At 39.5% G+C, this 14,874-nt stretch overlaps 2 protein-coding genes across 4 annotated transcripts; one reads left to right on the top strand and one right to left on the bottom strand.

Annotated features, from left to right (window-relative positions):
- Nucleotides 1-390: 390 nt before the first annotated feature.
- On the top strand, nucleotides 391-12,012 carry RINT1 (RAD50 interactor 1). Of its 3 annotated transcripts, none has more exons than XM_032996236.2 (15): nucleotides 391-553; nucleotides 1,123-1,228; nucleotides 1,629-1,817; nucleotides 1,976-2,217; nucleotides 2,378-2,551; nucleotides 2,629-2,778; nucleotides 3,917-4,073; nucleotides 5,893-6,003; nucleotides 6,199-6,424; nucleotides 7,006-7,143; nucleotides 7,865-8,064; nucleotides 9,295-9,509; nucleotides 10,168-10,348; nucleotides 10,437-10,555; nucleotides 11,777-12,012. In XM_032996236.2, exons 3-15 carry the CDS (start codon nucleotides 1,641-1,643, stop codon nucleotides 11,988-11,990), a joined length of 2,304 nt encoding a protein of 767 aa, XP_032852127.1. In that variant the 5' UTR covers nucleotides 391-553; nucleotides 1,123-1,228; nucleotides 1,629-1,640; the 3' UTR covers nucleotides 11,991-12,012. The 3 variants fall into 3 exon arrangements, with proteins under 3 accessions (XP_032852127.1, XP_032852126.1, XP_032852128.1); XM_032996235.2 differs by having other exon boundaries at nucleotides 1,035-1,228; XM_032996237.2 differs by having other exon boundaries at nucleotides 1,035-1,228; nucleotides 10,437-10,581; nucleotides 11,777-11,860.
- Nucleotides 12,013-12,695: 683 nt separating this feature from the next.
- Nucleotides 12,696-14,538, bottom strand: EFCAB10 (EF-hand calcium binding domain 10). The gene is made up of 4 exons (XM_042792791.1): nucleotides 14,187-14,538; nucleotides 13,922-14,086; nucleotides 13,574-13,658; nucleotides 12,696-13,073 (listed from the first exon to the last, which is right to left on the bottom strand). The coding sequence occupies exons 1-4, from the start codon at nucleotides 14,284-14,286 to the stop codon at nucleotides 13,037-13,039; spliced, it is 387 nt and encodes a 128-aa protein (XP_042648725.1). The 5' UTR covers nucleotides 14,287-14,538; the 3' UTR covers nucleotides 12,696-13,036.
- Between the last annotated feature and the right edge of the window lie 336 nt (nucleotides 14,539-14,874).

The raw sequence follows: 14,874 nt of genomic DNA, 5'->3' as shown, positions 1-14,874 counted from the left end.
AAAAAAAAAGTTGTAAAGCTGTTCTAAAAAAGACTGTATTTCCAGCCACTTTCTTAACCAAATAAAATGCTTGTGTTACTAAAATGGTGTAAGTAGAAGACGGCCAGCAGGCCGTGCTGGCCAGGGGGCTCTTCGCGCCCCTCAAGCGCCTCAGCCGCGGAGGCGGCTCGAGCAGCACGTAGCGCTGAAGGCTCCTGAGCCGGCGGGCCGCGCTTCCCACACCACAACACAGCGGCTCCTCGGCCTCAGCCGAGCCGACCCCGCTCAACGCGCGGCCGCCCGCCGCGCTGTGAGGCGCTGGGCCGGGCCCCCTCCCCGCGCCTGCGCGCTGCTGGCGGGGCAAAGGAGCGGCAGGGGGGTGTAGTGCGCATGCGTGCCGCCGGCGGTGCCGCGACGCGGCAGTAGGCGGGGCCGCGGCCCTGTCAGCGCCTTCGCGGGGCCCGCGGTCGCGGCTGGCGGGGAAAGGGGGGGCCCGGTCCCCCTGGCCCGCAGCCTCCCCGGGGCCCGCGGAGCCTCCCGAGGCGCGGTGGAAGGGCCCGGGCCTCAGGCGAAGGTGGGTGTGGAGCTGCGTGCTTGAGAGGGGAGAAAGTTGGGGGGGGTGCTCCCCGGGGTCCTGTTCCTGCCATGTCTTCATCCTCTCAGTTAAAGAGCACTAGTTGGTTAGCAGTCTTCCGCGGCGTTGTTTGTTTTCATTGCTGTAAAACAGCTTGGTGCATTTTACTACTCCATCCGTTATCCACTTCTTCCTCAGCAACACACTTAGTCTTCCAGTTTGTTCCTCCTGGTGCTCAATATCGCGTGTCCAACTTTGGCTTGTCATTTGAACCACTTTCTCACTTATTTTGCCTGTTTAATAGGTGTGTGTGTGGGGGGTTGCTTAGTTAAAGCTTGTAGCAGATGAAGTGTAAGTGTACAAATTATATTTTTAAATATTGTTTTGAAAGTGATATTAAAAAGTTGAGGATTGAACTAGCCAAACACTCATTATTGTTGCCTTTTTGTTTCACTGTACATGATCATCTTCTCAATTTCAGGTTTGTTTTTCTCTGGATGCTGACAAATGTGTGGATGAGCAAGTGCCTCTTCTGTTATACTGTATGGGTTTTCTTACATGTATTTCAGTGGTCCTTTTACGTTACAAATCATTTCAAGGCCTGAGTGGATACTTTGCTAGTAATACATCAGTCATCAATTGACATCTCTGGAACAGCCTAAACTGTATGAAAAGGTAAAGCAGAACATTATTATCTTCTTTTTTATCTTACAAAAATATTTTCCCAGTATTTTTCATGAAGTTTTCCATATTACATATATAGAAATTGCATATATATTGAAATAATTTAAGAGAATTCACACTTTTGGGGAAAGAAGAAATTAACAAGCATATTTCTCTTCAGTAGTTAATGTACAATAGGTCACCAGTTGGATGTGTAGGCAAGGTTTTATTGTATCTCAGTTAAGACTTATGCCAGCAAATTGTCTCACTTAAAGCGGTTTATTTATTGAATGTCTTATTTAAGTTTCAATTTAAATTGAACTGCCCAGCTTTTCATGGAGTTTTGTGTCTTCACAAGATCAATAGTGTTTGTGCTGTCTTAGTGGTGACTAATTAGAAATTGTCTGATCAGTATTTCAGAGACATGGCAACTGCTGCTGTTAGAAAGAAAGAAGCCATTAGAGATCTAGATCACTGTGATATTCCATACTATGTTTCTGAATTTGTGGAAAGAGAAATTGGAAATGACTATGATTCTTTGAGGAAGCTAGACAACCTTATTGATAAGCTGTCTGAAAATAAGAAGCAGTTAGAAGAACAGGTAAGCGTATTTATTTTTCCCCTTCTTCTTCTGAATATGCTATATAACTGATTGCTTTAATTCAGTTAAATATAGTTAATGTATTAATATCTCAAATGGTACTGCTCTACATAGAACAGTGGGTTTATGTCAGATTTAACACTTTTCTGTGAATGTAGGTCCTTACAGTTTCATCAGAAGTCCCTAAAAGAATTCAGAATGCCTTAAAGAATGCAGAAGATGCTAAAAAGTCCCTGAGTCAGCTTCTAGAGGAAGAAACTATTCTATCTGAAGCAATCAACAATCACTTACTGAAAGCTCAGCCATGGATGGAGGATCTTGATGTACTCATTAGTCAAGTAGAAGAGATTGAACGACACCTGGCCTATCTTAAGTGGATTTCACGAATAGAAGAGTTAAGGTAAAATTTCTGACTACTGCATATGTGTTCTGAGACTGGTAACCTAGTTTGTCCCATCATTAACACATTTTAGCTTTGAGAAAGTTTAGTCTTCATTTTTCAATATACAAATAATTATTTTCTGTTATCTTCAATGAGTCTTTGGCCTTGACTTTTATAGTGATAGCATTCAGCAATATCTGATGACCAACAATGTTCCAGAGGCAGCCAGTACTCTAGCATTCATGGCAGAGCTGGATATTAAACTTCAGGAGTCATCTTGTTCTCATCTTCTTGCTTTTGTGAGATCCACCGTTAAATTCTGGCATAAAATTCTTAAGGACAAGTTGTCGAGGTAAGAGATGTACTGTCGCTCCCTTGTCTTTGCGCTCTACTGTAGGTTAGTGTGAAAGCCCTTGTTTTGCCTTGCAGTGACTTTGAGGAGGTACTAACCCAGCTCCGTTGGCCATTTGTGGGGCCACCACAGTCTCAGGCATTTGGCCTTGCTGCACCAGCCAGTGCTCCTGATGTATACAACAATTTGGAGATGTTGTTTTGTCAGCTTCTGAAATTGCAAACCTCGTATCCTTTTAAATAGTTGTGGTGTGTTTTATTAAAAGTAATAAATGTCAGAGAAGGAGAATTATTTAAAATTTTTTTCTTCCTAAACAGCAGAAGATAATTTGACTTTATGTTACTTTGTGTTAACATGAGGATTTATCTTTATTTGTTTAGAAAATTCCAGGTGCCAAAGTTGTCCTTTTTGGCAGTAGCAACAATGTAACTCCAGGTCATCAGCTCTGGTGATCTCATGGTAGCTGACAGTTGAACTTTCATGAGGATCAGGCCTTACACGCTCCCGCAGTGTTACCCATGTTAATAAAAAAATGTATATTTTATTTTACACAATTAATGCTTTTCCTTTCATAGCCTTATTTAAAATCAGCCTTAATCACTTTAATATGTCCCATCCCAGAAGTAAAAGAGGGAAAGCTAAAGAAACATGTCTCTGAAGGAGACTTTGCAACAAGGGGAGACCATGCAAGGACTCTTAATGTGCAGTGATAGTAGTCTGCCTTTGAGGTTAATCAAAAGGCACTGCTGCTCATCCTGTTCCCTTTTCTCTGTTAACTAAACAAAGCATAGCTAAAGTGCAACCAAGCAATTTTTCCTGGATTGGTAGTGCCTGCCTTTTTTTTTTTTTTTTTTTTTTTATCCTGAAATGGGAAGATACAAGGCCATTGTGCAGAACCCTGAGTTGATAACAGCTTTGGTCTGGCAGACTGGGTCACTTAAATCAGTTATGTGAAAATGGAAAATCATGTATTGCATTTATTAATCTCATGAGCTGTTTTTCCTCCTTTAACAACTATGAATAAATCTGTCTCTTGGACAGCCCCTGTGTTTGCTACTGATGATGGTGGTTTTCCATGTTTGGGTTTTTTTTTTTAATTATATGAGTTTCCTAAATCAAACTAACTCAAGTGACTTGTATTGTCATTGCAAAAATAATCCTTAGTAGCCTAAGTTGTATTAAATATTATATAAACTGAAATACTTTAAGTATCCTTCATATTTGAGGAACTGCATTGATTGCATAATACTGTCGTCAGCCATTGAGGTAGAATTAAGAAGTGTTCATTTTTATAAACCCATTCCATTATAACAGTGATGTTGGGAGAATTCAACATTTAAATTTGTCCTTGACTGTCAAACTTAGAGATGAACTGTTAACCAAACCTAAACAATTTCCAGAAAAGTACTCCTTACCAGCATCGCCACCCATTATCCTTCCAATGCAGATCATGCTGAATCCTCTTCAGAAAAGATTCAAATATCATTTCACTGGAAATAAACAAACCAATGTCTTAAACAAGGTATGGGAGAAAGCAGTTTGGTTTGTTTTTTGTTTTTTTTTTTTTTTTTTCTATATTAAATTGTATAGCTTTAACACTTTCCTTTCTGAAACTAAGATTTTTCAAAACTGCACAGTTCTTGTGCCTATGTAAGTGTGGACAGAGATGAAGATAGCACTTAAAGACCTTTCAGAGGCTCGAGCATTTTCTGTGGGCCGGGTGATATTTCTCTCTTGCCCAGACCCTTTTAGAATGCGTTACTACAATCTTAGACCAACTCCCATTGTTTCAGAAGTTTTGATTAATTTCTTCTGTCACCTTGCAAACAGTTTTGCACTGTTCTTTATTGCTTGAGCTCAAAGGCTGTACAAAGCAGTAACTTTGATTTTTGGCATTGTGTTTTGCTACCTTTGTGTAACTAAAAATGTTGGAATTCTGCTGTTAATATATAAAATGTGATTAGTCTAAAGGCACTGTTATATAATTAGTTTTCTGGGTTAAATTTTTGAATTGACATACAACAACAGATGTCCAGTTCAGCAGTTGGAAACTGACTCACTTTTTATATGAATTATCTTCAAAGACTGAGGATTTTTAACTGAGAATTATCGTTGGAACAGGTTTCAGTGTGTTACTGCTGCTGTAATATATCTAGCGGAGTTTGAGAGCTGTTTTGTGACAGTTTAGTTGCACAAGTCTGTGTGCTTGTGTTCAGTCTTGGGTAAATGTAAATATATTTGTAATCTTGACAGTTGCTACTACAGTGCTTTTTGAAATAGTTACATGTACTAGTGGGGAAGAGATTTTCTAGACATGAACAAAATTGTTTCATAAGGAAATGGGAAAATTTTGTTCAAGAGATGAAATTTGTGAACAGTAGGTGAACAACTATTTTTCTAAAAAACTTGTGAAGAAAGGTTTACAGATAACGTAGTGTCAGATCAGAAGGGTATTCTAAAAGGGCCTTGCTCAAATTTGAGTTGGGTGTTTTGTTTTGTTTTGTTATAATAACTTGGGTAATGGAATAAAGAAAATATCCATGTAAAATATTTGAAAGATGTCGATCTGGAAGGGATTACAAGTATTTTAGAGGACAGGCTCAGAGTTCACAATGATCTTGGAAAGTTGGGGAGGGATTGTCAAAAAAAAACCTAAACCAAACCTGATGAAGTTCAGTAGACAAGTGAAAATAAATGAGAAACAGACACACAAAATGTGGAGAATGTGAGTGCAGTTCAACAGCAGGTTCTTTGGCTATTGGGAGCGAGGAGGGCAGGAACTGCTTCTGCTTGCACTAACACTGAAAGAAGTGTTCATCAAATCTACAGCCCATATTTTTAGGTGTGGGAGCTGAAGAAGCTTCAAGGCATTGAAACATGAAATGAGAAGATGATAGATTCCCCACTTCTGGGGGGAAGGTGTGGTTGAGGTTGGGTACAATGACAGAACGGAGCTATTGGGGAGAGTTTTCTCAGGAGTGCATTCCTTTTGCTGTACCAAGAAATAAAGACCACACAGGAGAAAGTATGTGAAGCAGTAAAGGGGACCATGTGAGTGAGAAAGCAGTAGAGAAGGGGGAGATACAAAATTGAGCTTTTGCTTGAGAAGAAACAGAAAAAGTGGTGCATTTAAGACAATTCAAATCCAGAAATACTTCTCTGCTACTGCTTTTATGAAGATCAAAGCTAAGTAAAACACACTGAAAGAGTTGTGTGATCTGAGATCAAGAGAAGGCAGGGGAAGAGACTAGCATTTTTAGAAGTTGGTCTTAAAATATTAGTAGCACTTGAATAAATGTCGTTTGGATGCATCTAGTATTTTCTTTTCTTTTTTAAATAAGCCTGAGTGGTATTTAACACAAGTGCTTATGTGGATTGGAAATCATGCAAAGTTCCTTGATGACAAAATCCAGCCAATACTGGACAAGGCAGGATCTTCAGTGAATGCTGGGGTAAGCACTTTCATGGTTTTATATATGAACATGTAAGTCAACTTCTGATAGATATTTATGCAAGCCCACCTCTGCTGATTTCACTAGGTATGCGGTAAGACTTAACTCAGTCTAGTAGCAGTTTCTCAGGTACATGTTTGCACATGTTAACACTTTCCATCTCTGACATTTTATTCACTTTTTTTCTTTCAAAAGCTTGAATTCTCTCGTGCTCTAGTAATGCTGATTTTGGAGAAGCTGGCTGCTGATATTCCGTGCCTGTTGTATGATGATACACTCTTTTGTCACCTTGTGGATGAGGTACTTCTGTTTGAGAGAGAGTTGTACAGCGTTCATGGTTATCTCAGCAGCTTTCCCAGTTGCATGCATATTCTGTCAGAAGAATCCTGCTTCCAAAGGTGGCTAACAGTGGAAAAAAAATGTAAGACTTCCAGTGGATTTTGTTAGCCTTTATATTGCACAATCAGAAAGTATGTGTATACTTACATGAAGAGCCTTCTCAAACAGGATAAGTCACTTGGACAGGGCTACTGTGTTAGACATACATATTTTATACTCTCTGATTATTTTGACTAAAAATTGGTTAGACTCTAATAGTGGGTTTGTAGTTGGTAGGACTCTGGCCCCTAAGCTGTATGCAAACCAGTAGGCTTATTTTTAGTCAAATGTTATATTTACGTGTGTGCAGACAAGGGTGGACTTGAAGTAGGGGAAGAATATTAACTTTTGAGAAATGAAAAGATAATATATGGGAAAGGAACAGGCCAACTATTAAGAAACAAAACCCCCAGTCAACTCTGACATAGTTGTTAACAGCATTGCAAATGCAGAGGCATTGAAGCTAGTTTTGTGTGAAGCCAGTCATCAGTAGTTTTTACAACCTGAAAATTTAAAGTTTGACTTACTAGAGATAAGGATTTTATGTTTATATATTTTAGAGGGGGTTTTATTAGCATTGCTTTTTAAATTAAAAACAAACAATTTACAAGTTTTGTGTTTCAGTTGCTCTTCAGAAAATGGACTCTATGCTTTCATCAGAGGCTGCGTGGGTATCGCAATACAAAGATATCACAGATGTAGATGAAATGAAAGTCCCAGACTGTGCTGAAACTTTTATGACTCTGTTATTAGTTATAACAGGTAAGTATTAATCTATGGGCATTGCTCTTGTTTGTAATGAATAGTAAAAATAACTCCGGCTAGCAGATTTCTTTACTAAATATCTATTGTCATCAGTGGTCACCAAATAATATTGCAAAGTTGTGATGTTTGCAATTTAATAAAAACTTTCCTGTTCATTTTGTATTTTGGACACCAACTCAAGCATTGAGCTAGTGACATGTTTCCAAAATAGTAATTAAAAAAATACATTTGATATTTAGCATATTAAAACTCATTCATAATGGAGAGAATATTTGTTACAATGCAGTAATAAAAAAATCCTACTGTTCCTTTGAGACTGTCAATTCAGAAGCTATTAAGTAACATCTGCTTTCTTGGAACAGAACCTAAGAGCAAGTAAGTTTTCAGGAGACAGTTGTATATTCAATGGCTTTACCTTGCTTTCTGTGAGCGTGCCTTAGGGGCACACTGGATGGTGTGGCATAGTCACATATTGCTTCAAGTATTGGAATACAAAATGCTAGAGGAATCAGGATGGGGAATAATGTAGTTTCTTGACATGTTTAGCTTTTGCAGTGAGTAGTTCCCTGAAATTGTTAAAATCTGTCAGCTGTTTTAAATACGAGATGATGTTCTCATAGACGTAAGGTTGTATAGTAAGATGACTGTAATGTTTCTTTTTGAAAGTTGTTTGTTTAGTGTTGGAAAACCTGTAAGTATTTTATTAATGTCTTTCCAGATAGGTATAAGAATCTTCCAACAGCTTCCAGAAAACTACAGTTCCTGGGCCTACAGAAGGAGTTAGTTGATGATTTCAGGATACGATTAACTCAAGTAATGAAGGAAGAGACTAGAGCTTCCTTAGGCTTCCGATACTGTGCAATCCTTAATGCTGTTAACTACATAGCAACAGTGTTGGCAGACTGGGCTGACAATGTAGTAAGTAATTATTTTACCTTAAAAAAAAAAAAAAATGGACTTTGGTTGTTTGTTTCATAACAAATATTTTATTTTCAGCTTCAGAAGGATTACTGAAAAAATAGAATGAAATGTAAATTCAGATTTAATAAAAGATGTGTAAATAAGGACAGATTGTTTGAGATCTAAGCTGTATTAATTACAACTTTCTAGAGAAATGCAAAGAGAGCCTGGGGCATAAAATAATCTGGACAAAAAAGTAGTCTCCTTTACATGCTTTGTATTGTAAAAAAATCAGTGAGTTGGTTTGGGAGATCTCTGAGCCAGTGTTAACAGCATTGGTGTTGAAGTGCATGCAGTAGCCTGGACACGATGCTTGAACTACTCCCATGGCAGGTTAGCTTAAATGGATGCAGCCCGGCTATCTGCCCTGCAACATGGTTTAGGTGTTACTCAAAAAAGCCACTCCCTGATAACTGGGGATTTGGAATTAATTATTTTGCTACATAAGAGCCTGGTGGCAGCATGGCTATTCTGTAGCATTTCAGCTTTTCTATGGTTATTGGTATAAAAGGCAAAAAAACCTGTTGCCTGTGAAGTGTGTGGAAATAGGTATTGCGTGTGAGATGGGCAGTCTCCAAATTCTTTTTGTCTTCACAGGGAACTGTGGCTCTAGTGGAGGATAATCTTGACTTGATAGGACAGCAGCCTTCATGTTGTATAGCTGTGGCTACCTAAGATCTCAATCTGCTTAAAAGCAAGACCTGACAAGTTGTTACCACTATGTCACATTAAACTTGATCCATTTTCTTGCTGTCATCAGACTAGAAAATTTAGGATTTAATGAACGGTTATTTCTGAAACAAATTACAAGTAAAGATTCTAGTTTACTTTTGCAAACATTGAAAAGGTCAAAATCTGTTTGGTTTTTTTTTTTTTTTTTTTAAGCATGCTGCTGTCAATCTTAAAGTATGTATTTGGTATTTCTATAGACCTATTCCCATTACCTATCTGCTGTTGTATCTGAAACCTGTATCAGTTTCATCACTAGAATTAAACCACTGTGGTTTGTTTTTCACTACATCAGGACCACAGGGAATGATAAGAAAGTGTTTTTAAAATCTTGAAGTTTTAAGTTTATAAATTTGTCAGGAGAGTGTTTTCTAGAACCGCGCTCATTAAAGTACCAGTGAAAAGTTGAAATGGTAAGATTATTTTTTGTAGTATCCATATCTGGTTTTGTTTCTCTAGTTCTTCTTGCAGCTACAGCAGGCTGAACTGGAGGTTCGTGCAGAAAGTAATGCTGTTAACAAACTACAGCTGGGGCAGCTGGCTTCTATGGAGAGTTCTGTCTTTGATGAAATGATTAACCTCCTGGAACGCCTGAAACATGACATGCTGACTCGTCAAGTAGATCATGTCTTCAGAGAGGTCAAAGATGCTGCAAAGCTGTACAAAAGAGAGAGGTGATTCTGTGTTTACTCTCCTCCTGTATTACAACATTATTTCCTGTTAAAAAGATTGAGGTAAATAAAGGCAGAAGTAGCTAACAGGCAAAATTATTTTCCTGAATAGGAATGGTATGGAGTAGTAAGTTTTGAAAAATTCTCTTAACACTTACTTCAAGACTATTTTAATCGTATGTTTTCTAAAGTAGTTCCACAAGTAGTGAGTGTGTTATCTTAAAAACCCTAAGAAGAATTCTGGATCACTCTAGTTTGGACAAGGATTGTTTTCTTCATAGTTGTATTAAAGTTAGTACAAAATGGCCCATAATGACTTCTGTCTTCATGCTCATAGGGCTCCCTGAATGTTTGCTCCCAAGTAGAGCATTTCTGAAGTACTTTATAAAAGGAATACAACTATTTGATGGTTTTCTAGGTTAGATGGGGTTTGTTCAGAGATGGCATGTTCAGAGATTTACAACTAAAGAATGAGTTTAATATTAAATTAAGTTTTAAAATGGCATTAGACTATGATTACTTTTAAATTTGAAATGGGAAAGGAGAACTTTCTCTGAATCATTGTAAATGGGTAAGATTTTTTTTTTAAAGGATAATTTTAATTTCAGTCATTGTAATATGAATAATTTAATTATAATGACTTCAGTGTCATTTCTTTCAGGTGGTTATCTTTACCATCTCAAGCAGAGCAAGCAGTAATGTCTTTATCGAGCACAGCTTGCCCAATGTTGTTGACCCTACGAGACCGCTTGCTACAACTAGAACAGCAGCTCTGTCACTCACTGTTCAAAATTTTCTGGCAAATGCTTGCAGAGAAAGTGGATGTATACATATATCAGGAAGTAGGTATTGGCAAGATGTGACCTATGCAATACAGTGTAGGTGTCAGTAACTGGCCTAAACAGTAGATGCACCTCTTTGTGTTTGTAGATAATTATGGCAAATCATTTCAATGAAGGAGGAGCAGCACAACTCCAGTTTGACATGAGTAGAAATCTGTTCCCTTTGTTTTCACACTATTGCAAGAGGCCAGAAAACTACTTTAAACAGTAAGAAGACAAACTTCTATCTATCGGTATTTCTAAAGTGAATGTTCAGATGAATACATGTGCTTTATGTATCGCCAAAATATTTTCGCAGGAAGTTTTGAACTACACTTGAAATACGTGGATCATTTATGCTTCCAGTGTTTACAACTAGGAAAGTTTTGATTCTGCAGTGTATGCTCAGATAGCAGTGGACTGTGGTATGTGGTCTGGAGTATTTTGTGCAGTCAGGATGTCTAGCTAAATTAACTTCTGGAAGAAATAGAACTAGCACAGGCTTCTGAAACTAGGGCCAAAAAACCTACTCAAAGATATAGTTAAAACACAATAAGCTGGCTTTATTTTTAGAAGAAAGACTGAACTATGTTCCTGCTCAGAATTGCCTTGCATAGCAGTCTAGTTGCTTTCATTGATGAGAAGAAACTACCTTCTTTATGGTTAGTCTGTTTTAAATATCCCACTGTCTTCTAAAGAGTCCAGCGCTAAACTCCTAGGCTAATTGGGGCAGAAATTTCAGTATTTTTAAATCAGTATGGAGCATGGCATTCAGTCTTGAACACTTGGAAGACAAATATGTTGGCATTTTTTAATTGGAGTATTCATGTCGCATCTTCAGGTTCAAGGGTTTCTTTGAACATGTCACCTTCATAAAGGTATCGATACATACATATTATGCCCAGCATAGGAAGGGGACACATGCACAAAGGAACCTTAAAAAATAATGCAGAACGGGTACATCACTTCTATTTTATTTAGACTTGAAACAATGTGACAAAGACAGGGTATCTGTTTGCTCCCTAATGATATTAATTAGGGAAAATGTTCAGGTTCTAGCAACTGTCTGTTAAATTATGCTCTCAAAATACACTGAATAAGAAGTTCCTAATTATCATAGGGGAAGATACAGTTAAAGCTAAACTGATTAAATGGTGAATTCTATTCTGTATTTTTAATACTGGTGGAAAAACTTAAGCAGCAAAATCCAGGCTGAGCACTGCGAGGCAAAAATAGTGATGCTTATGAAATACACATACATAACAGAAAAGGCTTAGACAGTAAGAACAAGTACGCTATTTGCCTTGATCTAAGCAGTAATTTTCAGTGCAATACTTCTGATCCTTTTCAGAAGTCTATAGAGGTTATTTTGTTAATCACTGTGTGCGCAAAATTGAGTGTACCTTATGCGTGCTGCTCATATTAATTCCATGTAACTTTTCCCTCTAGCATAAAAGAAGCCTGCATTATCCTGAACCTGAATCTTGGCTCTGCCTTGCTTCTGAAGGATGTACTACAGTCAGCTTCAGAAAATGAATCATTAAAGCCAAACCAGCCATCTGCAACAGCAGCATTAAATGAACTTGGGGTTTATAAATTAGCTCAAAAGGATGTTGAGATTCTTCTCAATTTGAGAGCTAGTTGGCCAAATACAGGAAAATAAAGACTTCTTCAGAAATGGTTAATAACTTGGTCTAGATTACTTATTTTAAATAAAAACAAAGCCACTCTCTTGTAATATACTTGGGTTATTTTTTTCAATACTGTATGCTGAATGACTGGTTTCATCTAAGCTTATGCCTTGCGTACACTTTAAAAAAAATTTTCAAAATGTTGACTTGCTTTCTAACTGCACAGATCTTATTTTCCGTAGCCCTTTGCCATTGCAGTTAGAAGCTAAAACTGTCTTCATCTCTAATGGGTATGTCTGCCTTGTCATGGTTGTGTGCTGTAACATCATTCTATATGGAATACAGAGTATTAACAGTGTAAATACACCTGTGCACAAGATGAACAACTCTTCCATATGAACTGGTTCACCTTCACGTAAACACACGATTTACATCTCTAAATCCCAGATAATGGATATTCTGTATTAAAATGTGTATAAACAGAACACAAAAAGAAAGAATATGTCACTTTGTTTTCTTTATTCACATTAATTAAAATTTTTTTTCTTTGCTGTACTAAAGTCTCTCCTGATTTTTTTAAAAGTTTCTCCTCAGAAATTGCATAAATACTGCGCTGTAAGTTTAAAAATAGGATTTTACTTGGAAGTGCTACCTTTCTTTAAATGCGGACAATTGTCATAACTGGCTGAAGTTGGTCTTTCCTTAAAAAAAAAAAAAAACACACAACACAGCACAAGTCCAAAAAACAAGAAACAGCTCCATTCTTAAATTTATTAATTGATAATGAGCCAACATGGAACAATCCCTTACTGTAAGCCAGCTGTTTAAACAAGATATCTTTTTAAAAAAAGATAGTTTTTTTAACTATCTAATTGTATTAAGAAATGCAATTCTCAAGCTATACCTCTCTACTGCCTGGTAACCACGAACAAGTTCTTGTTCTTTGTGTTTTTCAGCTGATTGCTCAAATGGGGGGGATGGATCAAGAAAAATAGAGTATTGGCTATCCACTGCTGACAAACCAGAACTTGAGCAAGATGTCTATTTTTATCATGTATATAGCAGACCACTGCTCAAGCTAATACACAGCCCAGCTCTCCAGCATCTTTTTCTTCCTAAAACAAACAAACAAAAAAAAGAATTATAGTTAGATAACAATGAGGATAATTATTTCCAGTTACCTTTTGGTGACTACAAAGGTTACCAAAAAATTGCCCCTTGAACTGTACCTTGACCAAGAGAAATTATTAAAACTCTGAGCTTGTTTAATCTACAGCTGGGATACCACCTCTGGCAAAGACAACACTGTCACATTTTCAGATCAGTATTTGAACCCCCGGGCTACCTGCTGACCGTCTGTCTGACCTGAGGGGCAGGTAATCTGAGAGGGATCCTGGAACTGAGATGGTGGAGGAAAATGCAGACTTTGGTTCGGGTTACAGCAAGCCAAGCGAGGTTGGGCAGTAACTGACCTGTTCAGATCTTGTAGTACAAAGTAAAGGGATTAAGATTAAAGCAGCAAGCCCTTTAATTATGTAGTTTTGTAAACAAATCTCAGTAAAATATCTCATGTGCATATTCCCTCACCCCCAAAACCGTTTTCATTTAAACTTACACTTCTTCCTTGAACACGTCCAGTGTGATATTCACATCGTCTCCTACCTGCAGATCTTCAGTGCTCAGTCCCAAAGTTTTATGAGCTAAAGTTAAGGAAAGAGAATTCCCTATGCAAGTCTTTGCAAGATTAATTTAACATCTTAAAGCGGCCTAGTTATAATAAAAGGTAAACCGAAGTAACTTAAAATTACGTATCTTTTGTAACTTTCCAAGTTCCGGGTTGTGTATTGCCAGACGTGTGGCTATTTTTAAGGTATACATATGCGTAGCTTGGAAACTGTTTTAATAATTCTGTGCAGACAACTACCACCCTCTCAGCACGACCTGCTGCCGAGGTAAGACGCACCTTCCCGGTACTGCGCCGGCGTTACGTGGCCTTGGCCTACGACATCCAGCAAGCTGAACATGGCGTCCAGGTTAGCCTCGTCCATGAGGTCAGGGTACCCGCCCTCGCCCCGTCGGCCGGCCTTCACCCTCTCCAGCGCCTGCAGCAGGAACTCGCGGGGCCTTTCTGCAACCAAGCAAGAAGCCCCACAGGCGCGGGACCCTCAGCAAGCGGCCGACCGGAGGCCCCCCCCCCGCGCCCCTCCCCGCCGCCCGCGGGGCCGCACCGGGGCGGTGGTGGAGCAGCAGCGCGGTCAGGCGCTGCAGCAGCTCGGGGAGCCGGTGGCGCCGCAGGTAGTCGCGGCTCTGCTGCTCGCCCGCCGCCATGCCGGGCGGCCGCGCGCCCCGGCCGTTAACCGCCCCCGCCCCGCCCAGCCGCAGCCTGAGGAGAGCTCCCCTCAGGGGGCTGAGGGGAGGGCTGCGGCAGGCCGCATACGCTGGAGGAAGTTGCCTCAAGGAGGAAAAGGCGACCAGAAAACGGTGGCGGGGGGGAGCGGCGGGAGGGAAGGCAGCTGCTCGCCTTCGGCCGGCTCGGGGCGTCAGGCGGAGCGGAGCGGATTGCCGAGCAACCTGGCTGCGCGGCCCCTGCTTCAGCGGGCGGGAGGCAGAAGCTAATTTGCCTAGATGTCGTCGCGTTAGCACTAGAGCAGGAAGATCAGCGCTTCCAGCCAAGTTAGTAGTTTGTACCGCAGTTGTGTTAATTCACGGGGAAAGCTAATTACACGCTATTGTTTTTAAAATTTATGCAACTCTTCGAATTCCAGTCACATTTCCTTCCTTATGCGGTAATGCAGTCTACACCAATTTCTTTTTCCCACCTGGGCTCCCTTGCTAGAGGTGGTTTTCGTTAATGCCAGTAAATCCGAGAGGAAGGCAAAGCGTCCAGCTGCCGCCTCAGGGAGCGTGGCCATGTGT

Source organism: Tyto alba, unplaced genomic scaffold, assembly GCF_018691265.1.
Source record: "Tyto alba isolate M040663 unplaced genomic scaffold, T.alba_DEE_v4.0 Super-Scaffold_2, whole genome shotgun sequence".
NCBI lineage: Eukaryota > Metazoa > Chordata > Aves > Strigiformes > Tytonidae > Tyto > Tyto alba.
Note: the sequence above shows the minus strand (reverse complement) of the source record. Positions and strands in the feature narration are given on the sequence as shown.